At 38.9% G+C, this 26,840-nt stretch overlaps 1 protein-coding gene across 2 annotated transcripts in view; it reads left to right on the top strand.

Annotated features, from left to right (window-relative positions):
- Positions 1-2,169: 2,169 nt before the first annotated feature.
- Positions 2,170-26,840, top strand: part of LOC136153287 (zinc finger X-linked protein ZXDB-like) — a 95,396-nt gene continuing 70,725 nt past the window's right edge. Inside the window, exons 1-2 of one of the 2 annotated variants that reach the window (XR_010660385.1) lie at positions 2,170-4,661; positions 23,718-23,811. Coding sequence is in view for 1 of the 2 variants with exons in the window: in XM_065914939.1 (XP_065771011.1) it covers positions 2,223-4,661 (2,439 nt within the window). In the remaining variant the exon portion in view is untranslated. The remainder of the gene's footprint in view (positions 4,662-23,717; positions 23,812-26,840) is intronic. The other variant, XM_065914939.1, reaches the window with a different exon arrangement.

Consider the following 26,840-nt stretch of genomic DNA (forward strand, 5'->3'; position numbering starts at 1 on the left):
GATGGGGAACACATGTATACCCATGGCTGATTCATGTCAAATGTATGGCAAAAACCACTACAATATTGTAAAGTAATTAGTCTTCAATTAAAATTAATTAATTAATTAAAAATTAAAAAATGCAACACATCTAAAAAAAAAAAAGCTGAGACATTACCTTGCCAATAGGGGTCCTTCTAGTCAAAGCCATGGTTTTTCCAGTTGTCATGTATGGACATGAGAGTTTAAATATTAAGAAAGTTGAGTGCTGAAGAATTGATGCTTTTGAACTGTGGTGTTGGAGAAAACTCTTGAGAGTCCCTTGGGCTGCAAGGAGATCCAACCAGCCCATCCTAAAGGAAATCATTCCTGAATATTGATTGGAAGGACTAATGTTGAAATTGAAACTCCAATACTTTGGCCACCTGATGCCAAGAACTGACTCATTTGAAAAGACCCTGATGCTGGTAAAGACTGAAGGTGGGAGGAGAAGGGGACTGCAGAGGATGAGACGGTTGGATGGCATCACAAACTCAACGGACATGAGTTTGTGTAAACTCTGGGAGTTTGCGACGGATAGGGAGGCCTGGCATGCTGCAGTTCATGAGGTAGAAAAGAGTCGGAGTCGACTGAGTGACTGAACTGAACTGAACTGGGCCTCAGATTTAAAAAAAAAAATGCTTCCTCCAAAAACATAATAGAAAGAAAAACGTGTGATGTAAAAATTTTGATGAGGTTTGAATTGTTATGGATTAAAAACTTGATCTTTTAATCAAGAGACCAGCAAGTGTCCATTATTAAAAGAGGGGAAAGAAGGGATTATTTAAACTGTCGATTTTTCACCAAGACACGTCTGACTCTTTTCGGACCCCATGGACTGTAACCAGACAGGCTCCTCCGTCTATGGGATTTCTCAGGTAAGAGTACTGGAGAGGGTTGCCATTTCCTTCTCCAGGGAATCTTCTTGACCCAGGGATGGACCCACGTCTTCTGCATCGGCTGGCGTATTCTTTACCACTGAGCCACCAGGGAAGCCCATTTAAACTACAGGTATCCCATAATCTAGTCAGCCCTTGAAACCTTTCTCTTGCCAGATAATTCACCCTATGTTTATATCAATTCCCAACTCACTGATGACTGACAAATTGGAGGATCATCATCAACATTAATAAGATCATTAGGCATCAAAGGCCAAACCCATTACAGTGAGACTAGGCCACCACACTTAAATGCAAGCAGGCACACCAAGGCTCCTGGGCAGGCAAAAGGCATCTGCGCCTTTTTCTCAGGAGAGTCCACTACAGTAACTTAGGATTTAACCTTATCACATTTCACCAGTACTGCTATCCAGAGACCTCCACGTGCTGGAGAATCTAGAGTAAGCTGAGGAATGTCCTCATCATGCTGTGAGATTTGACATGAAATTTACCGTGGTGTACCCAAAGCTGGAAGAGCAAAGAGTTGGTTTAGGTTATGCACTTTATAGGGAGAACCCAGGAGTAGGTTGAGTCTTCCAGATTTCAATATAAATTACTTCATCCTCCAGGCCTTGCATTTCTAGGCTCAACAGTGCTAATCTGCTTTGACCCCCACCTCTTACTCATTCTAGTCTCTGCACCAGCAGGACGAAAAAATTAACTATGGGATAAATTTTCCTGAGGACATTGCTCAAGAAAGTTCTGAATATGGAAGTCTCCAGGAAAATTTTTAAAATACATCCTTTTCCATAGTGTATTCTCTCAGAAATTTTCTGTCACCTATCAATCCAGCCATCCAGCCATCCAATACACAGTGTTTAACACATGGTAAGTGCTAACTGCCATGCTTAGCACTGGGAGGGACTGGGGTATGTGTGTTTATTTTGGTACATACCGTGAGGTTCCGGTTTATGTTGCCGTTTAGTAGATAGATACCTAAGGTTTTCATTCCAGCACTTTACTGAAGTGAACTGCCGTTTCCCTTGTATCTCTGAAGACCTCCTTGATTTCCTACTAATATTAACAGTGGAACTTATATAGGTATAGGAGGCTCTGCCCCTGGGCGTTCTATTCTGTTCTAGAGACCCTGTACAAGAATATTTAAATCACGGTGGCGTTAAACACGTTTTAATATCTGATAGGGCCAGTTTCTGCGCAGTGCACATTTTTTTTTTTCCTCTTTCAGGAACGTGTTCGGGCCCGGCAGGGGGCGGGGTCGCGCCTCCTCCGCGGCTCTGGTTCCAGTGGAGCTTCACGGACGCAGAAATGGAAATCCCGAGGCTGCTCCCGGCTCGCGGGATGCGACAAGGCGGAGGGGCTGGCAGCCCCGAGGGCGGCGGCCGGATCCGAGGAGGTCCTGACCTGCGGGCCGGTCAGGCCCCGGCGCGCCGCCTCCTGCTGCTCCGGGGCCCCCAAGATGGCGGGCCCGGGCGGCGGCGTGAGGAGGCCAGCGCGGCTTCTTCGTGCCCAGGCCCGGGCCCGAGCCCGTTGGCGCTGAGGCCAGATCACGCTAGCGGCTGTGGCAGCGGCGGCGGCGGCGGCGGCGGCGATGACTTCTTCCTGGTGCTGCTGGACCCGGTGGGTGGAGACGTAGATACCGCGGGCGCTGGCCAGGCCACAGGGCCCGTGTGGAGGGAGGAGGCCGGGCTGGGCCCAAGGCTCCTGGGGGGCGAAAGCGGCGCGAACCCCGAGGGCCGTCCTGCGCTGGGCCCCAGCTGCCTGTCGGCTATCCCCGCCCCAGTCCCGGCCTTGGCCCCGATCCCCGCTCCAGGCCTGGGCCCTGCCGCGGCCTTCGCAGGCACTGTCACCATTCACAACCAAAACCTGCTGTTGAGCTTGGAGAACGGCGTCCTCACTTTGGCCACGCCGCCACCGCCCGCCTGGGCGCCTGGGGTCGCCCCTGCTCCGCAGCCCGGGGGTCTGATAGCCCCGCAAGCTGGGATTCCGCACGCCGCGCAGCCTGGAGACTGTCCGGAGCTGCCGCCCGACCTCCTACTGGCGGAGCGGGCAGAACCTGCGCCTGCCCCAGCGCCCAAGGAGGAGGCGGAGGGCCCGGCTGCTCTTGAGAGCCCCCGCGGGCCGCCAGGCCCTGGCCAGGGCGTGTTGCTGTACCTGTGTCCTGAGGTGCAGTGCGGACAAACCTTTGCCAAGAAGCACCAGCTGAAGGTGCACCTGCTGACACACAGCAGCAGCCAGGGCCAGCGGCCCTTCAAGTGCCCCCTGGGTGGTTGCGGGTGGACCTTCACCACCTCCTACAAGCTAAAGAGGCACCTGCAGTCACACGACAAACTGAGGCCCTTTGGCTGCCCAGCAGAGGGCTGTGGCAAGAGCTTCACCACCGTGTATAACCTCAAAGCACACATGAAGGGCCACGAGCAGGAGAACTCATTCAAATGTGAGGTGTGTGAGGAGACCTTCCCCACGCAGGCCAAACTCAGCGCCCACCAGCGCAGCCACTTCGAGCCTGAGAGGCCCTACCAGTGTGCGTTTTCCGGCTGCAAGAAGACATTTATCACAGTGAGTGCCCTGTTTTCCCATAACCGCGCCCACTTCAGGGAACAGGAACTCTTTTCCTGTTCCTTTCCCGGCTGCAGTAAGCAGTATGACAAGGCTTGTAGGCTGAAAATTCACCTTCGGAGCCACACTGGTGAGAGACCGTTCCTTTGTGACTTTGAGGGCTGTGGCTGGAACTTCACTAGCATGTCCAAACTCCTAAGGCACAAACGGAAGCACGACGATGACCGGAGGTTCATGTGCCCCGTGGAAGGCTGTGGGAAATCTTTCACAAGGGCTGAACATCTGAAAGGCCACAGCATAACCCACCTGGGCACGAAGCCTTTTGTGTGCCCGGTGGAAGGTTGCTGTGCCAGGTTCTCTGCTCGCAGTAGTCTCTACATTCACTCGAAGAAACACTTGCAGGATGTGGACACTTGGAAAAGCCGGTGCCCAGTCGCCACTTGTAATAAACTCTTCACGTCCAAGCACAGCATGAAGACCCACATGGCCAAAAGGCACAACCTGCGCCAGGATCTCTTAGCTCAGCTGGAAGCTGCAAATTCTCTTACACCCAGCAGTGAACTTACGAGCCAGGGGCAGAGTGACCTCAGTGATGCTGAGCTTGTGTCTCTCTTCTCTGATGTGCCTGGTAATAGTTCTGCTGCAGTACTGGACACGGCATTGGTGAACTCTGGGATCTTGACTATTGATGTGGCTTCTGTGAACTCAACTCTGGCAGGAAACCTCCCTGCTAATAATAATAATTCCTTAGGGCAGGCGGTGGACCCTCAGGCCTTGATGGCCACCAGTGACCTTCCTCAAAGTTTGGATACCTCACTCTTCTTTGGAACGACAGCAGCAGGTTTTCAGCAGGGTCCCTTAGATATGGATGATGTCTCAAGTCTAAGTGCGGGGCCGTTGGCATCTCTGAGCTCTTTGGCTGTGAAAAACTCGAGTCAAGAGCCCCAAGCTTTGACCCCTAGTAGTAAGCTAACAGTAGACACAGATGCTCTGACTCCTTCAAGCACCCTTTGTGAAAACAGTGTCTCAGAACTACTGCCACCAACCAAAACAGAATGGAATGTACATCCTGACTCTGACTTCTTTGCACAGGAGGAAGAAACCCAGTTTGGATTCTCCAATCCAGCAGGAAACCATGGGTCTCAGAAAGAAACAGATCTTATCACAGTGACTGGCAGCTCATTTTTGGTATGAACTAAACTCTGTTCATTCCTTGCCACATGGCTTACTTTTATTGATGACACTCAATTTTGAGAATATTCTGGACTGAATGCTTAAATACAGTCATTTCTTATAGGTCTGAAGAAGAACAGAGCCCTGGGCTGCAAGTTTGGAGATTTAAATCTTGATCTTAGAGTCTGGAACTGGCAGGTTGTGTGACCTTGAACAAGTCACTTATCCTATCTGAGCCTTAATTTCCTTATTTATAAGATGAGGTGGTTTGAATAGATTGTTCATGAGGTCATTTTAGCTCTATTTTCTTGAGATTGTGCTCTTTTGCGAAAATTTTAGGACTTTTTACAATGATTAACAACTGCATGTGCTGCTAATGTAAGGAAAAGTGCACTGAGAGTTAATGATCTGAGAACATGGAACTGGTGTTTAACTTTAAAATTTTAGTAGAAATTTTCTGCAGTGCCAAAATCTCTCTAAAATCTAGGGGTAGTGCTTAAAAAAGAAAGCTGAAAGTCTGGGTTAGCTCTTTTTACATTTTTATCTTTCTAGCCTCTTTTTTTTTTTTTTTTTTGATGGAAAACTGTGTTGGCGAAAGTGCCAAGTGTTTGATATGACTCAGAGTCAGAAATATTGACTTTGTGGTGTTGAAAAAGTGGCCTTAAATAAGTCATTTTCTCTTACTAACCCTTATTTCCCTAGGTGTCATGAATTCATTGTAATTTACACATACCTGATGCATTGTAGACATCCTTTTCTATCCTATTAGTTAGGTTTGGAGGGAAAATGTTTTGTACTTTGGCATGCTTTAGTGAAATTTTATGACCTTTTCTGCCCTCTCATTCCCTTCTTCAAAGAGAAACAAGTAGCATAAATTAACATCATGTTGTGCAGACAATAATGCTTGATACAGGTTAACAAACAGAAAAGGGAATCTCTGTCTCCCACAGATTAAGGAATTTTTACCACACAATTCTGTGACTTTGCCAACCTGTTCATTAGACCAGGACAGTGTTTTTGCTCTGCCTTCAAAGCTGTCTTGTAGAGTGACGGAAGAGCCTGTGGTTCCAAGAAAATCTGGAAATGGACCAGAGTAAGATTTTCTTCCCTCTGTGCTCCAGAGAGTTCATTGTTTGCCTTCTTCCAGAGTTGGAATGAGAGATTTACTTTGCATTTTGAGTAAATACTATGTCTTACCTGAGCATAGCATTTTATAGTTTATGTAGCACTTTCACAACTGTTATATTTGATCCTCACGATATTTTGAGATAATTGTGGCAAAGTTGCAACTATAAGTCATATTAATGTTTACCTAACTCGTGTCTGTGTTTGTGTGTGTGTGTGTGTGTGTATGCACATCAACTTTCATTCTATTCTTCAGAGTTTCATGGTAACTTTTGTTTATAACCACTTGTTCTGTTCCACCATAATTGATGTCTGTTACCTTCTACCAGCTCTGCCCCCTCTCTAAACTATTCTCTCACATGTGCATTACATTCCTTGCCATGATCTCTGTTTTTTTAATTAGGTAAGTTTTTTTCATGGTCACCATCTCTCAACCATTCAGGACGTGGCCCATTTTTCAGTCCCAATATTTACTGCAAGTCTGAATTAAGAAATTATTTTCTGGAATTAGAGGTCAGAGTGTTTGTATATGAATCAAATAATAGTGAACATATTTTATGTAAGGTTTTAGTGAGACATGTAGTTTTTTATTTTTCTAATTTTTTTTACTATGTAATTCTGCTAGCAAACACTATTGCTATGAAGCATTCTAATCCAGTACTGTTTGTATGTACGTTTGTTGATAACAATTATCGTAGCACTTTGGCAGTGCACTTTATAATTTGCCATCTTGAAATGCATCTGTACTGTCTAATTTTTAAATTGGTTGTACTTATTCAGTGAAAAAGCAAAAAGTATACATCAGTTTGTAATCCAAAGAAATGGTCAGAGTGTAATTGTTTCTAACCGTTTAACAGTTCTCCCTCAGCACTTTCAAAATATTTTAAGCCCATTTTAGAAATGTGTTGTCATCACTTAAGTCCAAGAGGAAGGTCTTAAGCATCTGTTAATATATATAACCATAAAGATATTTTAAAATCCTGTCATTTTGTTTCTTTTATCCCTCATTAAAAATGATCTTAAAATATGCTTTTGTTATATTCTATGGCATTGTCAAAGGACAGGCTCTATTTTTCTTGAAGATAAAAATCTTGTATTTATGGGCCCATATGGTTTCTTTCAGTCAATTTGGTGAAAAGATTTCTCACTCAATACCTTTTTTCCAAACTGACAGTGAAAATAGCATGAAACTACAGTCAGAAGTATCACTACAAGCATTATGGTTAATTTTTGTTAGTGTTGGCATAAATTTGCCATTCAGAAGAAAACAATGGGGTATGATTTAATATTATCTCATTTGCTTTTTGTGCTTTTTCAGTCTTTGATTTATTAAAATTTTACCAATTGAAATCCTAATAACAAAATACTTTGTAGAAAGATTTGCATCCCCAGGGTGTTCATCATGAGTTAAAATACTTTTATCTTTACATTTTTACCTTGATCTCACTATAGTATTACATAATTGAAAGCCTTGAGTAATAGAAGTGAAACTTGATATAAGAGTCGTTTTTCTCTGGATCTAATACTTCATATTCCTATCCAGGAAAAATAAAAGAAGGGTACTTATGACTATTCCTTGATTCCAGATAAAGCATTGATTAATTCCCTGTTTGTGAATATCCATAATCCCTTAGTAATTACTGACATCAAACAGATCCACTTGATGATTTGGTAATAAAACCTAATTTGGTTGCAACTCACTCAAACTATTGATAACAGTGATGATTGAAATATAAGACTGACCTGAAATTTATGTAATTCATGGTTCTGAACAAAAGATTTACTTAACAATTTTTTAGAAAGTGAAATATGTTATGCACATTTAGAGAACAGGTTATCAAGCACTTTGTCAGAACACAACTATATATTAAAAGCAAAACACTTATTACAAATGAATTTTTTATATTTCAAGTCTAAGTTGATTTGGTAACATTATAAACTTATTGTATATTTCATGCTAATTTACAGCCTATATACAAAATGCAAGACAGAATAGTACTAGGGATTCAGATAAGAGGAATAAAATGTGAGCTACTTCTTAATTTTGGAGAGGAAATGCGAATTTACATTAAATATTTCACATCAAAACAATATCAGCAAGTGTGTTTTCAGACATTAAATTAATGTCTTGAGATAAGGAGGAGCAATAGCTATGCTTTAATGTATTGTTAGATTTAATTAAATAGATAAGAAAATAGATAAATTGCAGTCAGGAAAAAAAAGCACAAGGAAAGAATTTGAAATGCAATTGGCCACAAAACACTTGGAAAGACAACTAGCTCAAATGTAGGATGCATGTTTGATAAGTGCTAGGTCTTAGGGTTAGATTGCAAATATGGAACCAATCTCTGAAGAACTATGAAAACCAGTCACACTGGATAGGACTTTATTCTGGACATGTTTAAGAGTCAGTGAAAATATTAATATTTAAGAAGAGAAGTTAAATGATGAACATATAGAAAGTTTAATGTAGTAGACATGTACAATGTGAATTTGGTTAGGGGAAATAGGAAAATCATTTAGGACTCTACTGTAATAATTTCACGGTTCTGTGATGAAGGCTTGGACTGGAGTTGTGGCAGAAAAGGACAGATTGGAGATGTTTCTAAATTGGAGAAATATATAACTTGGTGACTCACTGAATATATGAGACATCTATGAGAAAACAGAAGATCAGAAATGATACTTTAAGGATTTTTTTTGAAAACTAAAACTTACATTTCATTAACATAAAAGATTGGGTGTTGACTTTTTTTCAGAAATATATACTGAAATAAAATTAATTTAGGGCATGTTTAATTTATTGAGAAGTGAAGAATCAGTTTACCCTGAATAAACTATACATATTGTGGTTTATACACACCATTAGACAGGGGCCATTTCATCTCTCTTGGCTCCTTCATATAGTCTCAGATTTACATTTAATGTCTGTACACTGGTTTGCCTTTGAGTGTTAATATCTGCAGTCATCTTCAACCTCATACAACACCCTCCCACAATACTCTGCATCAAAATGTGCTATGTTACCTCATCTGACAATATTTTCTTACAATTCTCTTCCCTATGATGGATATTCAAAAGATGTTTTATGTAGTACTTAGTAATATAATAAATCACTTCTCCAGAATTGAGGGGTGCTGTGTAGTCATTACTCTCAATAGTTCCTCAATATAAACTCTGCTAGATTGAATTTTGCCTATATTTTTCTCATATGAGAAGAGATAGTACCAGAATTGTCCAAAGCTAACTTCCATGTGATCCTTGGGGCTCCTTATTCATGATTCCCTCTGTGACTAACAATGTGGTGTAGGAACTCAGCCACAGGGATCACATCCTCTCTTATTTATATATCCTAGCATATTTTCCCATTTTTTGTTACCCTTACCACTAATGGTGATAACTCAGATGGAATGGAATTCAAAGAAAGAGAGAACAAAAAAGTAGCATAAATAATTGCATAGCAATTATGTTTTGTTTGATGGTGAATTTTTCCATCTGATGTTCTGTCATCAACAAAACACTTCATCTCATTCTGAGTTTCTGCTAACATTTCAGTCAGTTCAGTTCAGTCGCTCAGTCATGTCCAACTCTTTGTGACCCCATAGACTGCAGCATGCCAGGCTTCCCTGTCCACCACCAAGTCCTGGAGCTTGCTCAAACTCATGTCCATTGAGTTGGTGATGCCATTCAATTATCTCATCCTCTGTTGTCCCCTTTTCATCCTGCCTTCAGTCTTTCCCAGCATCAGGGTCTTTTCTAAGGAGTCAGGTCTCCGCATCAGGTGGGCAAAGTACTGGAGCTTCAGCTTCAGCATCAGTTCTACCAATTAACATTTAGGGCTGATTTCCTTTTCAATTGACTGACTTGATCTCCTTGCAGCCCAAGGGACTCTCAACAGTCTTCGCCAACACCACAGTTCAAAAGCATCAATTTTTCGGCACTCAGCTTTCTTAATATTCAAATTCTCACATCCATACGTGACCACTAGAAAAACCATAGCTTTGAGTAGATGGACCTTTGTTGGCAAAGTAATGTCTCTGCTTTTTAATATGCTGTCTAGGTTAGTCATAGCTTTTCTTCCAAGGAGCAAGTGTCTTAATTTCATGGCTGCAGTCACCATCTGCAGTGATTTTGGAGCCCCCCAAAATAAAGTCTGTCACTGTTTCCATTGTTTCCTCTGTCTATTTGCCATGAAAATGATGGGACTGGATGCCATGATCTTAGTGTTTTGAATGTTGAGTTTTAAGCCAGATTTTTCACTCTCCTCTTTCCCTTTCATCAAGTGACTCTTTAGTTCCTCTTCACTCTCTGCCATAAGGGTGGTGTCATCTGTATATCTGAGGTTATTGGTATTTCTTCTGGCAATCCTGATTCCAGCTTGTGCTTCATCTAGCCTGGCATTTCGCATGATGCACTCTGCATATAAGTTAAATAAGCAGGGTGACAGTATACAGCCTTGATGTACTACTTTCCCAATTTGGAACTAGTCTGTTGTTACATATCCAGTTTTAATTGTTACTTCTTGACCTGCATACAGATTTCTCAGGAGGCAGGTAAGGTGATCTGGTATTCCCATCTCTTGAAGAATTTTCCACAGTTTGTTGTGATCCACACAATGAAAGGCTTTGGTGTATTCAATAAAGCAGGAGTAGATATTTTTCTCACTCATATCCAACTCTTTGCAACTCTGTGGACTATACAGTCCATGAAATTCTCCAGGCCAGGATACTGAAGTGGGTAGCCTTTTCCTTCTGGGGATCTTCCCAACCCAGGGAGTTTGGGTCGGGAAGATCCCCTGGAGAAGGGAACAGAAATCCATTCCAATATTCTTGCCTGGAGAATTCCATGGACAGACCATGAGGTCGCAAAGAGTTGGACACAGCTGAGTGACTAACACTTTCATGTTTGTCATAGCTTTTCTTCCAAGGAACAAGGTAACATTTATGGACCTGAAAAAACACTTGGCCTACAGATAACCATTCACTATTTTAAACAAAGCAAGACAGTGGTTTGTAAGAGCACTAATAAAGTGTGAATCCCTTAGGAATATCTCTTACTGTTATCAGCTTTTTAAAGAAATGAGTAATTACTGAGTGCTTACTCTGTGTGAGACACTATAAAGTTTAAAACAAAAGCTTGCATGCATGCTAAGTTGCTTCAGTCGTGTCTGGCTTTGTGACCCTATGGACTGTAGCCTGCCAGGCTCCTCTATCCATGGGATTCTCCAGGCAAGAATACTGGAGTGGGTTGCCATGCTGTCCTCCAGGGGATCCTCCTAACCCATGGATTGAACTTGTGTCTCTTATATCTCTTGTATTGGCAGGTGGGTTCTTTAACAATTCATTCAAACAAACATTTTTGAGCACATATTTGACAATCTGTCCTTATGCTCACAAACATTATTATATAAGTAAAGAAAACTCAAGCAATGAAAAATAATATATAGTCAAGTTCTAAATAGTTATACTTTAGAATGATAAAGATTTAAATAGCAGCTGGTCATTCTTAGAGTATGGACTAAAAATTGTGATAAGAAAAACATTCAATACACAGATTATCAAAGGTACTTCAAAAATTTTTAAGAATCTGAACTTTAATTTGGGATACAGCAATTAGATTAAACTATCCTAAATTAAAATTCAAACAAAATTGTAAGTGGTACTTAAATAATTATAGCAGAATCCTTTGGCAAATACATTTTAAATTATGCTTTATTTTTATTTATTCTATACTGGAATCCTGAATGTAGTATTATATATGAAAGTGATCTTCTGGAAACCATAAAATAAATGTCATTTTCAAAGAGAAAACTATAGATAATAGTACTAAGATAAATAAAAGTTCTTAACACATTTGGAAAAGGGGACAAAGTCCACCATAGCAAAACAGGACTCTCTTTAGTGACAAGCAACACTGTGTTTCTGAGATGAAAAACAATTACAAATGGTATCTAAAACAAAGACATTTCAGCTCTAGGCATTCTCCCTTTGGAATGAAGCCAAAAAATTGTTAATCTTTAGCAGGCTCTATTTCCCTTTCTTGTTTACCTGATACAGTGGAGGGATAACTGTGGTATAAAACAACATTATGCTGGATGTGGAAGAAGGAAGCTGGTTACATATCTGTTTGTGGGGAATTAGCCAAAACAGAGCTGAAGTGGAAATTCCTCAGGCAATGACTCAGTGAATAGAGTAAAAGTTCATTCCAGGATAGTTCCAATTTTAGATTGTGTACTGCTGGACAGATGTTTTTTCCTCTTTATTCATGTTGGAATTAATTAATACCAAACATAGCATTTGGTGTTTCTAAGGAAATGCAACATTTTTTCTCCCTTAAAGTCACCTTATGTTCCTGTGCTTCTTGGAGTTTATTATTATTACTTTATTATTAATTATCAATAATATAAATAAGAACTGTTATCAGATGCCATTACATACTAGTAGAAAAAAGGGGACGTCATATTTATTATTTTTGCTTCACTTACCAGAATGTTAATTAAGTAAAGCTTGTTTTTCTATTTCTTTTCCTTTGAAGATTCACTTTCCCATGGCTATGTCATTGTTTATGTACTTAGAAAGCAATAGGACTTTGGAGCATTGTTAAAATATTAATGTTTTTGCAATTATAATCTTAGTAATTTGGGTACCTTGAAAATGGAGAAACCTAGGCCAGATGTAAAACTACTTGCCTGGAGAGGGCATATGGAAAGGAATGAAGGAGAAATTCATTGGGGAAAAAAAGAAATTTCTTTCTGTTATTAAATCAGACTTTGTTTAATCAATCCTTGTGACTAATCTTGTATATTTTACAGCATATTATAGTCTTATTTCAGAAGACTCTATATACAGGATTGAGTCTTTCTTTAGAAGAGACTTTAAAAATTTGGTGACTTTTATATATTTAATTTTTATTGAATTATAATTGGCATACAATATAATGTTAGTTTCAAGTGTACAACATAGGGATTTAACAATCTTTTTTTTAAACTTTTAACTAGTTCAGTTCTGTCACTCAGTTGTGTCTGACTCTTTGCGACCCCATGAACCACGGCACGTCAGGCCTCCTGTCCATCACCAACTCCCGGAGTTCACCCAAGACCATGTCCATTGAGTTGGTGATGACATCCTACGATCTCATCCTCTGTCCTCCCCTTCTCCTCCTGCCTCGATCTTTCCCAGCATCAGGGTCTTTTCCAATGAGTCAACTCTTCGCATGAGATGGCCAAAGTACTGGAGTTTCAGCTTCAACATCAGTCCTACCAATGAATACCCAGGACTGATCTCCTTTAGGATGGACTGGTTGGATCTCCTTGCAGTCCAAGGGACTCTCAAGAGTCTTCGCCAACACCACAGTTCAAAAGCATCGATTCTTTGACCCTCAGCTTTCACCATAGTCCTACTCTCACATCTGTACATGACCACTGGAAAAACCATAGCCTTGACCAGATGGACCTTTGTTGACAAAGTACTGTCTCTGCTTTTTAATATACTGTCTAGGTTGGTCATAACTTTCCTTCCAAGGAGTAAGCATCTTTTAATTTCATGGCTGCAGTCACCATCTACAGTGATTTTGGAGCCAAGAGAAATAAAGTCAGCCACAATTCCCACTGTTTCTCCCATCTATTTGCCATGAAATAGTGGGACCGGAAGCCATGATCTTAGTTTTCTGAATGTTAAGCTTTAAGCCAACTTTTTCACTCTCCTCCTTCACTTTCCTCACGAGGCTCTTCAGTTCTTCTTCACTTTCTGCCATAAGGGTGGTGTTATCTGCATATCTGAGGTTATTAATATTTCTCCCAGCAATCTTGATTCCAGCTTGTGCTTCCTCCAGTTCAGCATTTCTCATGATGTACTCTGCATATAAGTTAAATAAGCAGGTTGACAATATTCAGTCTTGATGTACTCCTTTTCCTATTTGGAACCAGTCTGTTGTTCCATGTCCAGTTCTAACTGTTGCTTCCTGACCTGCATACAGATTTCTCAAGAGGCAAGTCAGGTGCTCTGGTATGCCATCTCTTTCAGAATTTTCTACAATTTATTGTGATCCACACAGTCAGAGGCTTTGGCATAGTCAATAAAGCAGAAATAGATGTTTTTATGGAATTCTCTTGCTTTTTTGATGATCCAGCATATGTTTGCAATTTGATCTCTGGTTCCTCAGCCTTTTCTAAAACCAGCTTGTACATTTGAAAGTTCACAGTTCATGTATTGCTGAAGTCTGACTTGGAGAATTTTGAGCATTACTTTACTAGTGTGTGAGATGAGTGCAATTGTGCAGTAGTTTGAGAATTCTTTGGAATTGCCTTTCTTTGGGATTGGAATGAAAACTGACCTTTTCCAGTCCTGTGGCCACTGTTGAGTTTTCGAAATTTGCTGGCATATTGAGTGCAGCACTTTCACAGCATCATCTTTCAGGATTTGAAATAGCTCAATTGGAATTCCATCACCTCCACTAGCTTTGTTCAAAGTGATGCTTCCTAAGGCCTACTTGACTTCACATTCCAGGATGTCTGGCTCTAGGTGAGTGATCACACCATCGTGATTATCTGCGTCGTGAAGAAATTTTCTGTACAGTTCTTCGTATTCTTGCCACCTCTTCTTAATATCTTCTGCTTCTGTTAGGTCCATACCATTTCTGTCCTTTATTGTGCCCATCTTTGCATGAAATGTTCCCTTGGTATCTCTAATTTTCTTCAAGAGATCTCTGTTGGTTTCCCCTATTTCTTTGCATTGATCACTGAGGAAGGCTTTCTTATCTCTCCTTGCTATTCTTTGGAACTCTGCATTCAGATGGGAATATCTTTCCTTTTCCCCTTTGCTTTTCGCTTCCTTTCTTTTCACAACTATTTGTAAGGCCTCCTGACAGCCATTTTGCGTTTTTTTGTTGTTTGTTTTTTTTTTGCATTTCTTTTTCTTGGGAATGGTCTTGATTCCTGTCTCCTGTACAATGTCATAAACCTCCGTCCATAGTTCATCATTTTCTTTTTAATTTATTTTTTATTGAAGTATAATTGCTTTGCAGAATTTTGTTGTTTTCTGTCAAACCTCAACATGAATCAGCCATTGGTATACATATATCATTTCCATTTTGAAAGTCTGTCCCATCTCCCTCCCCAAACCACCCCTCTAGATTGACACAGAGACCCTGTTTGAGTTTCCTGAACCATACAGCAAATTCCAGTTGACTGTTTATTTTACATATGGTAATGTAAGTTTCCATGTTACTCTTTCCATACATCTTACCCTCTCCTCCCCTCTCCTGATGTCCATAAGTCTATTCTCTGACTGTTACTCCACTGCTGTCTTATAAATAAGTTCTTTAGTACCATTCTTCTAGATTCTGTATATATGCGGTAGAATACAATATTTATCTCTTTCTTTCTCACTCACTTCACTCTGTATAATAGGTTCTAGGTTCACCCACCTCATCAGAACCGATTTTAATGCATTTCTTTTTATGGCTGAGTGACCTGCCTCTTGAGAAACCTGTATGCAGCTCAGGAAGCAACAGTTAGAACTGGACATGGAAAAACAGACTGGTTCCAAATAGGAAAAGGAATACGTCAAGGCTGTATATCGTCACCCTGCTTATTTAACTTATATGCAGAGTGCATCATGAGAAACACTGGGCTGGAAGAATCACAGGCTGGAATCAAGATTGCCGGGAGAAATATCAATAACCTCAGATATGCAGATGACACCACCGTTATGGCAGAAAGTGAAGAGTAACTAAAAAGCCTCTTGATGAAAGTTAAACAGGAGAGTGAAGAAGTTGGCTTAAAGCTTAACATTCAGAAAACTAAGATCATGGCATCTGGTCCCATCACCTCATGGGAAATAGATGGGGAGACAGTGGAAACAGTGTCAGACTTTATTTTTTTGGGCTCCAAAATCACTGCAGATATTGACTGCAGCCATGAAATTAAAAGATGCTTACTCCTTGGAAGGAAAGTTATGACCAACCTAGATAGCATGTTAAAAAGTAGAGACAGTACTTTGTCAACAAAGGTCCATCTGGTCAAGGCTATGGTTTTTCCAGTGGTCATGTATGGATGTGAGAGTTGGACTGTGACGAAAGCTGAGTGCCGAAGAACTGATGTTTTTGAACTGTGGTGTTGGCGAAGACTCTTGAGAGTCCCTTGGACTGCAAGGAGATCCAACCAGTCCATCCTAAAGGAGATCATTCCTGGGTGTTCATTGGAAGGACTGATGTTGAAGCTGAAACTCCAGTACTTTGGCCATCTCATGCAAAGGGTTGACTCATTGGAAAAGACCTTGATGCTGGGAGGGATTGGGTGCAGGAGGATAAGGGGATGACAGAGGATGAGATGGCTGGATGGCATCACCGACTCTATGGGCTTGAGTTTGAGTAATCTCTGGGCGTTTGTGATCGACAGAGAGGCCTGGTGTGCTGTGAATCATGGGGTCGCAAAGAGTTGGACTCGACTGAGTGACTGAACTGAACTGAACTGAATATTCCATTGTGTATATGTATCACAACTTCTATATCCATTCATCTGTTGATGGATATCTAGGTTGCTTCCATGTTCTACCTATTATAAATAGTGCTGCAATGAACAATGGGATGCATGTGTCTTTTTCAATTTTGTTTTCCTCAGTGTATATGCCTAGGAGTGGGATTGCTGGGTCATATGGTGGTTTTATTTCTAGTCTTTTAAGGAATGTTCATACTGTCTTCCATAGTGGCTGTATCAATTTGCATTAACCAACAGTGCAAGAGTGTTCCCTTTTGTCCACACCCTCGCCAGCATTTATTACATGTAGAATTTTTAAGGGTGGCCTTTCTGACTGGTGTGAGGTGATATCTCATTGTAGTTTTGATTTGCATTTCTCTAATAATGAGTGATGTTGAGCATCTTTTTGTGTGTTTGTTAGCTATATGTATGTCTTGTTTGGAGAAATGTCTGTTTAGGTCTTTTTCCCACTTTTTGATTGGGTTGCTTGTTTTTCTGGCATTTAATTGTATGAGCTGCTTGTATATTTTGAAAATTATTCCTTTGTCAGTTGTTTCATTTGCTATTATTTTCATCCATTCTGAGGGTTTCTTTTTTACCTGGCTTATAGTTTCCTTCTTTGGGCAATAACTTTTAAGTTTAATCAGGTCCCACTTGTTTACTTTTGTTTTTATTTCCATTACTCCAGGAGGTAAGTCATAGAGGTCTTGCTTTAATCTATGTCATCGAGTGTTCCGCCTATGTTTTCCTCCAAGAGTTTTATAGTTTCTGATCTTACATTTAGGTCTTTAATCCATTTTGAGTTTATCTTTGTGTATGGTGTTAGAAGCGTTCTAATTTCATTCTTTTACATGTAGCTGTCCAGTTTTCCCAGCACCATTTATTGAAGAGGTTGTCTTTCCCCCATTGTATATTCTTGCCTCCTTTGCCAAAAATAAGGTACCCATAGGTGCATGGGTTTATTTCTGGACTTTCTATCTTGTTCCATTGTTTTATAATTCTGTGTTTGTGCCAGTACCATACTGTTTTGATGACTGTAGCTTTGTAGTATAATCCGAAATCATGAAGGTTGATTCCTCCAGCTCCATTCTTCTTTCTCAAGACTGCTTTGCCTATTTGGGATCTTCTGTGTTTCCATATGAATAGTGATATTTTTTGCTTTAGTTCTGTGAAAAATGTCATTGGTAATTTGATAGGGATCACATTGAATCTGTAGATTGCATCTGGTAGTATATTCATTTTCACAGTATTGATTCTTCCTACCCAGGAACATGGAATATCCCTCCATTTGTTTTCTTTTGTCTTTTTAGGGAAGTTTATTCCTACAAATTTCATTCTTTTTGTTGAGATTGTGAATGGGATTGATTCCTTAATTTCTCTTTCTGATTTTCCATTTTTGGTATATAGAAAAGCAAGTGACTTCTCTGTATTGGTTTTGTATCCTGCAACTTTGCTAAATTCACTGATTGGCTCTATTAATTTTCTGGTGGTGTCTTTAGGGTTTTTTTTTATGTAGAGCATCATGTCACCTGCAAAGAGTGAGAGCTTTACTTTTCTTTTCTGATCTGTATTACTTTTATCTATTTTTCTTCTCTGATTTCTGTAGCTAGGACTTCCATAACTATGTTGAATAATAGTGGTGAAAGTGGATACCACTGTGTTGTTCCGAATCTTAGGGGGAATGCTTTCAGTTTTTCACCATTGAGAATAATATTTGCTTTAGGCTTATCATATATGGTTTTTACTATGTTAGGTAGGTTTTTTCTATGCCCATTTTTTTTTGAAGAATTTTAATGATAAATGTGTGCTGAATTTTTTCAAAGGTTTTTTCTGCATCTCTTGAGATTGTCATAATGATTTTTTCTTTCAATTTGTTAGCATGGTGTGTCACATTGATTAATTTGCATATGTTGAAGAATCCTTGCGTTCCTGGAATAAATGCTACTTGATCATGTGGTATGAACTTTTTGATGTGTTGCTGAATTCTGTTTGCTAAAATTTTGTTGAGGATTTTTGCATCTATGTTCATCAGTGATATTGACCTGCTGTAGTTTTCTTTTTTGTGTTGTCTTTGTCCGATTTTCTTATCATGGTGATGGTGGCCTCATGGAGTGTGTTTGGAAGTGTTCCTTCCTCTGCAATTTTTTGAAAGAGTTTTGAAGGATAGGCATTAGCTCTTCTCTAAATGTTTGATAGAATTCTCCTGTGAAAGCATCTCATCCTGGGCTTTTGTTTTTGGGGAGATTTTTGATCACAACTTCAATTTCAGTGCTTGTAATCAGGTTTTTCATAATTTCTATTTCTTCCTGGCTCAGTCTTGGAATATTGAACTTTTCTAAGAATCTGTCCATTTCAACCAGGTCATCTATTTGATTGCCATATAGTTGTTTAAAATAGTCTCTTATAATCCTTTGTATTTCTGCATTGTCTGTTGTAACCTCTACTTTTTCATTTCTAATTTTGATTTGATTCTTCTCTCTTTTTTTCTTGATGAGTCTGGCTAAAAGTTTGTCAATTTTGTTTATCTTCTCAAAGAAACACCTTTTAACTTCATTAATCTTTAATATTGTTTCTTTCATTTCTTTTTCATTAATTTCTGCTCATATCTTTATGATTTCTTTTCTTCTACTTATTTTGGTTTTTTTTTTTTTGTTCTTTTTCCAGTTGCCTTAGGTGTAAAATTAGGTTGTCTATTTGATGTTTTTCTTGTTTCTTGAGGTAGGATTGTATTGCAATAAATTTTCCTCTTAGAACTGCTTTTGTTGCATCCCATAGGTTTTGAGTTGTCATGTCCTCATTGTCATTTGTTTCTAGAAATTTTTTGATTTCCCTTTTGACTTCTTCAGTAACCTGTTGGTTATTTAGAAATGCATTGTTTAATCTCCATGTGTTTCTTACAGGTTTTTCTTGTAATTGATGTCTAGTTTCATAGCGTTGTGGTTGGAGAAGATCCTTGATATGATTTCAACTTTCTTAAATTTACTGAAGTTTGACTTGTGACCCAAGATGTGGTCTATCCTGGAGGATGTTCCATGTGCACTTGAGAAGAAGGTATATTCTTCTGGATTTGGCTGGAACGTCCCCAAGATATCAATGAAATCCATCTCATCTAATATATCATTTAAGACTTGTGTTTCCTTATTAAATTTTCTGTTTTGATGATCTGTCCATTGGTGCGAGTGGGGTGTTAAAAGTCTCCTGCTATGATTGTGTTACTTTCAGTTTCTCCTTTTGTGTCTCTTAGTGTTTGTGTTTTGTATTGAGGTGCTCCTATGTTGGGTGCATAGATAGTTACAATTGTTATGTCTTCCTTATGGATTGATCCCTTGATCATTATGTAATGCCCTTCCTAATCTCTTGTAATCTTCTTTATTTTAATGTCTCTTTTGTCTGATACGGGGATTGCTACTCCAGCTTTCTTTTGCTTCCCATTTGCATGGAATATATTTTTCCATCCTCTCACTTTAAGTCTATATGTGTCTTGAGGTCTGAAATGGGTTTCTTGTAGACAGCATGTATATGGGTCTTGTTTTTGGATCCATTCAGCCAGTCCATGTCTTTGATTGGAGCATTTAATCTATTTACATTTTAAGTAATTATTGATATGTATGTTCCTATTGCCATTTTCTTAATTTTGGGGGGTTTATTTTGTAGATATTTTTTCTTATCTTATATTTCTTGACTATATAATCTGTTTAGCATTTGTTGTAAAACTGGTTTGGTGGTACTGAATTCTCTTAACTTCTGCTTGTCTGAAAAGTTTTTTATTTTTCCATCAGTTTTTAATGAGATCCTTGCCAGGTAAAGTAATCTTGGTTGTAGATGTTTCCCTTTCAGTACTTTAACTATATCCTGCCATTCCCTTCTGGCCTGCAGAGTTTCTGCTGAAAGAACAGGTGTTAAATGTATGGGGTTTCCCTTGTATGTTACTTGTTGCTTTTCCCTTGCTGCTTTTAATATTTTCTTTGTGTTTAGTCTTTGTTAGTGTGATTAGTATGTGTCTTGTCGAGTTTCTACTTGGGTTTATCCTGTATGGGATTCTTTGCACATCTTAGACTTTATTGACTATTTCCTTTTCCATGTTGGGGGAATTTTCAACTATAATCTCTTCAAAAATTTTCTCATACCCTTTCTTTTTCCCTTCTTCTGGGACCCCTATAATTCAAATATTGGTGTGTTTGATATTGCCTCAGAGGTCTCTGAGATCATCCTCAGTTCTTGTCATTCTTTGTACTTTAATCTGGTATTCAGCAGTTATTTCCACCATTTTATCTTCCAGCTCACTGTTTCTTTCTTCTGCTTCAGATATTCTGCTATTGATTCCTTCCACAGTATTTTTAATTTCATTAATTGTGTTGTTTGTCTCTGTATGTTTATCATTGAATTCTTCTAGTTCTTTGTTAATTGATTCTTGCATTTTCTCCATTTTGTTTTCAAGGTTTTTGGTAATCTTTACTATCATCATTCTGAATTATTTTCCAGGTAGTTTCCATATTCCCTCTTCATTTATTTGGACTTCTGTGTTTCTAGCTTGTTCCTTCATTTGTGTAGTATCGCTCTGCCTTTTCATTATTACTTTTTTTTAAAACTTACTGTGTTTGAGGTCTCCTTTTCTCAAGCTTCAAGGTTGAAGTCTTTCTTCCTTTTGGTTTCTTCCCTCCTAAGTTTGGTCCAGTGGTTTGTGTAAACTTTGTAGAAGGTGAGATTTGTGCTGAGTATTTTTTGTTGTTTTTGTTTGTTTGTTTGTTTTTCCTCTGATGGGCAAGGTTGAGTGAGGTGGTAATCCTGCCTGCTGATGATTGGATTTGTACTTTTGTTTTGTTTGTTGTTTAGATGAGGCATCCTGCCCATGATGCTACTGGTGGTTGGGTGATGCTGGGTCTTGTATTCAAGTGGTTTCCTTTGTATGAGTTCTCAATATTTGATAGTTCCAGGGTTAGTTCTCTGATAGAATAGGGTCTTGGAGTCAGTGTTCCCACTCCAAAGGCTCAGAGCTTGATCTCTGGACAGGAACAAAGATTCCACAATGGTTTCTTATGGCATTAAGTGATATTGAAACAAATATCCAAAAATGAGAAAACAAAGATGAACCCCAGACAAATGGCAGTTGCAAAATCAGGCAAATAATTAAAGTAATGGAATATAAACTTATACATATACACCCATAAGGAAAGTCAAAACAGTCCAACAAAAATAAAGTACAGTAGACTGACCCAACGCACAAAGAAAATAAAAAATTTTATTTACCAGTTAAGAACAAAACTAACTAAAGCACAACTGGAAAACTAAACTAACAAATATGTTGAGAGGAAAAGAAAGAAAGAAAAGAAAGAAGGAATAGGTATGCAAAGTTAAGTAGAGGTAGGTGAAGAAGATTTATATCCATTAATGATTAACTCAAGGGGCAAAGACCAATAGGAAAGGCAAACAAAGGGATAAATTTAGAAAAATATAATAGGTTTAAAAAATTAAAAATTGAAATTATAAAAAAAAGAAAAAAAATGGAAGAAAAAAGAAAAAAAAAGAAAAAAAATGGAAGAAGAAAGAAAAAAAAAAAACTCCACAGAACTGCAAAATCCCAACGTAGAGGCAGAGGTTTATAACAACAATAAAAAGTGTGACTGAATATACACAAATACATATACATCCGTAAGCAAAATCAAAACAGTCCAACAAAAGTAAAGTATAATAGATTGACCCAGCAAACAAAGGAAACCAAAAACTATTTCTACCAGTTAAGAACAAAACTAACTAAAGCACAAACTGGAAAACAAAACTAAAGCAAGATGCCAATTGGGGAATAAAGCAATGAAAGTAAAACTAACAAATATGCTGAGAGGAAAGGAAAGAAAGAAATAATATGTATGCAAAGTTAAATAGAGATATGTAAAGCAGATTTATATACAGTAAAGTTTAACTACAAGGGAAAAAGTACAGTAGGAAATGCAAACAAAGGAATAAATGTAAAAAATAATAGTAGGTTTAAAAATTAAATATTAAAATTTTTAAAAGAGTAAAGAAAAAAAAAAAAAAAAGAAAAACTTCACAGAACTGCAAAAGCCCAATGTAGAGGCAGAGGTTTATAACAACAATAAAAAATGTGACTGAGAAAAGAAAAGCTCAAAAGCTTAATTAGATTTCATAGTGCTGATAAAATCGACAACTACAACGGTGGAGGTAGGGGGTGGGCAGGGAGAGGGGAAGAAAAGAAAAGAAAAACAAAATCCAACAGAATCTACAGAGCAAGTGAAAACATAAGACTAATAAAAGTTTTTCTTGAGTCACTGCTGTCAGATTCCTTTCCCTGGCTGGGAGTCACAGTACACCTCACCTCACTAGGATACCCTCCAGCACTGTACTGATCTCTAGACCTGCTGTGGGGGCAGTTCAGATTCTAATCTGGTCCTACTCCTGTGTGTTCTTGTCTCCAATGTCCACAGCTATTAGAACTAGTGCTTTTTCTTTTGTGGGGGCTCTCAATGTCTTTTTCTATATTCCATAGACACACAGTCTGCCTAGTTGAACATGTGGATTTAATCTTCAGCTTGTACAGCTGGTGGGAAGGTTTTGGGTCTTCTTCCTTTGCCATACTACCCCTGGGTTTCAATTTTGGTTTTATTTTCACCTCTGCATGTGGGTCATCCACTGGAGTTTGCTCCTGGGGCTGCCCTGAAGGACTTGGGTTTGCCCCTCTGAGGGCCACGTGTGGAGGTGAGGCAGCTGCTTGGGTCGCAGGGTTCTGGTAGCACCAGGTACTCAGGGGAGTTGGCTAGGCAGCAGGAAATATAGTGCTCTAGAAGGGTATGGCAACTAGTATTGGCCAATACGCTCCAGTATTCTTGATTGGAGAGCTCCCCTGACAGAGTAGCCTGGCAGGTCACAGTCTACAGGGTCACAAAGAGTTGGACATGACCAAAGCTACCCTGCACACATAGCCTCAAGGCTTTTTTTTTTTTTTTTTTTGCCTTTGGTTACTCTGCACCAGTGAGGGCTGAGCATGTACGTGGCACAGCTGCTTGGCTTGCAGGGACCCTGATGGCGGCAAGTGTGCAGGGACACGAACTGCCTCTGCTGGAGGAGTTATGACCCTATCAGAGTCTTTTTTTCAAGCCTCTTATAGCTGGTGATCTTTGGCCAGTCTTTCTCCATAGCTCTGCCTGTTCAGGCACTTAGAGGGCTCCCTTGCCTGGGGTCCTTCTCTGTTGTTCCGTGCATCAGGCATTTAAAGTGGCACCCTGGGTGGGGTCCTATTCTGTAGTTCAGTGCTTCAGGCGTTTGATGCGCCAGCCTCTCTATTGTTAAGCTGCCTGATGTGATGCTGGCGTGTGGAGTGAGAGGCTATGGTGATGGTTCCACTCCCTAGGCATGACTCAGCTGTATTGCCTTGCTTCCATGACTGCCTGGCTTTCTTTCACAAGGCATTTCCCACCACAATCTCCTCCCTCACACCCTCTCTATCTGTCTCTCTGCAGTCAACAGCAGCCCTCACCCTGGGATTGCTCCACAGTCCCTAAACTCCAGCTCCCAGCCGCTGCACCTTCCAGGGGACCTGCATCCCTGTCCAAGGTATGTATGTATGACTGAGTCAAGGACTGTCTGATTCTCATTCCATTTAGGCTGCCACAGATCAGCTGTTTCACTCTCACCCTTAAATGTTTCTCCTCTGACGCAGACAATTTCCCCGATGTGGGGATGGGACCCCTGCTTCATTTAGCCCACCTGCCAAGGGCAGGTCCAGTTCTACTAATACTCCTGTTTTTTCCCCCTAGTTCCTTCCTCCTACTGAGTGTTGAGTGGTTCTATATATTCTTTTCCACTGGTCAGGTCCTCCTGTCTGCTCTCAGCTGGTGCTCTGCATGCACTTCTGTGTCTGAATGTGTATTCCTGATGTATCCGCGGAGAGAGATGTACTCCATGTCTATCTACACCTCCACCATCTTGTTCTCTTGCTCTTGCCACATTTCTTTTTATCAAAAGACTTCGAGAAAGCAAAATGGAAGAGAAGCATTCTATTAAATGAGATTTGACAGTTTTATACATTGTGAAATGATCACCACAATAAGTCTAGTTTAATCTGTCACCATCCAAAGTTATTACAATATTGTTGACCATATTCCCTATGCTGTGCATTACACCCCCAGCCTTGTAGTTGGAAATTTGTATCTCTTAATCCCCGCACCCTTTTTGCCTGCCTCCCACCACCTCCCCTCTGACAACCACCAGTTTGTTTTCTATATCTATAGTAGGCATTTGATAGTCCTTTTTATTACTAAATCTGTATACCAAATCTACTGAATATTATAAAGACTCGCTGCTTAGGATCTTGTTTGCAAAATGACTCTTGTCCTTCACCTCAGATTCTTTTGGGGTAAAAAATTCCTCAAAGATAAAATGTTACCTGAATTTACAAAAATCATTAAGGATTCTTCCCGGAAACAGAAATGAAAATTTAAACAACAAAAAAAGATAAGTTTTTTCTACAGCCAAATGTTTAGTCTTTTCTTCAGTGTCTTTGGTCTTTAACATATGTATAAAAGCTTAATGGCGATTTTTCAATGCCCAGTATTTTCTAGTTACAGTTAGCGATATGAAACCTTCAAATAGATGTTATTGCAGCATAAATTATCTATCTAATACTGTCTAGGTTTCAGAATTTTCATAAAGATAAGAAGTGAAGAGAAAAGTTTGTCAAATTTAGGCTTGCCTGTTGAAATGCCAAAATGTGTCCAAATTAGATGCTGTTAATTATTTTACATTTTTGGTTTTTCACTGTTTGATGCTTTCAACTCTTTCTACAACAAAAATTTAAAAAGTAATTTAAACCTAAATGTAAAGTTGATAATTCATTTTTTATTGATTTTCCTTTGCAAGATTGATGCATTCTTGATTCAATAAACATTCAGATAACCTATAGGTTATCTGTTTTGAAACTACATTGTATAATTTAATCATTCCTTGCTTTAATTTTTAAGCTACCAAATATTGAATCTTAACTGGTTCTACAAAGCATTTTATTTGTAATTTTTTTTATTTTTTTATATTTTATATGAAACATTACATACATTACAAATAGATCATAATAAATGTATAGCTACATGAATTTTCACAGAGTGGATACATCCATGTAACTACTACCCAGATCAAGAACTAGAATACTATCAGAATCTAAAGTTCCCTGATGCCCTCTTCCAGTCACTATTCTGAACCAAAAAATATTATCTTGACTTCTAAAACCATAAATTAATGCTTTTGTTGGTTTTTTATTATTATTCATTATTACTGAGATAAAATTCACACAACATAAAATTCACTATTTTAACTATTTAAAGTGTACAATTCAATGGTTTTTAGTACATTCACAGTGTCATGGATCCATCATGGCTATTTCCAGAATATTTCATCATTTTAAAAGAAACCCCATACCTATTGAGCAGCAATCCCTCATTCCTCCCATCCACTAGAAACTACTAATTTACTTTCTGTATCTATGGATTTGGCTATTCTTCATATTACATATGAATGGAATTATGCAATATGTGGCCTATTATGTCTGGATTATTTTACTTAATATAATACTGTTTTCAATGTTCATCTATGTTATAGGACATATCAGTACTTCATTCACTTTATAGCTTAATAATGTTCCATTGTATGGGTATACCACATTTTGTTTATTTATTAATTAATTAATGAATATTTGAATTGTCTCCACTTTGGGACTATTATGAATAATGCTGCTATGGACATTTGTGTACAGGTTTTTGTTTGAATATACTAACATCATAGATTGCTTAGTCCTTCAGTTGTGTCTGACTCTTTGTGACCCCATGGACTGTAGCCCACCAGGCTCCTCTGTCCATTCTTGTCTGGATTTTCCAGGCAAGAATACTGGAGTGGGCTGCCATTTCCTCCTCCAGGGGATCTTCCAGACCCGGGGATTGAACTCATGTCTCCTGTGCCTCCTGCATTGCAGGCAGATTCTTTACCCACCGGGCTACTTGGGAATTTGTTTTTGCTTATTTTTAAGCTTTATAATATGTATTCCTTTTGTCTCTGAATAGTAAGTCAAAATAAGTGAAATATTACTCAGCAGTTTGTAAGGTTCAGCCACACTTTTGCATGTAGAAATAGTTCATTTTTCCTTGTACAGAGTTCTATTGTATGCCTATATCATAATTACTCTCATATTCTGTTTATGGACATTAATGTTGTTTTCAGGTTTGGGCAAGTATTAATTAAGGACATATATTCATTCCTATGAGCTTTAGGAGTGCAGCTTGATATGTCTAGTTTTAGTAACTACTCTCAACCAGTTTTCGAAGGTTCTTTTACTAATTTACACTCCTCCTAGCAGTTATGAAAGGTTTAGTTATTTCTCAGACTCACCATGACCTGTTAATGTTTGACTTTTTCACTTAGCCATTCTAGAGGGTGTTGACTGGAATAGCATTTTAGTTTTGTTTTACATTTCTCAACAAAAATCAGAAATTGTTGCATAGATAATTATAAAATAAATCTTAAGCTTATTTTTAAAATTTAGATATAACTAACAACTTATTTGAAATCTGCTTTATAGTGAATTTTTTTGAGGTTTC

The sequence above is a fragment of the Muntiacus reevesi genome, chromosome X (genome assembly GCF_963930625.1).
Source record: "Muntiacus reevesi chromosome X, mMunRee1.1, whole genome shotgun sequence".
NCBI classification, from domain to species: domain Eukaryota; kingdom Metazoa; phylum Chordata; class Mammalia; order Artiodactyla; family Cervidae; genus Muntiacus; species Muntiacus reevesi.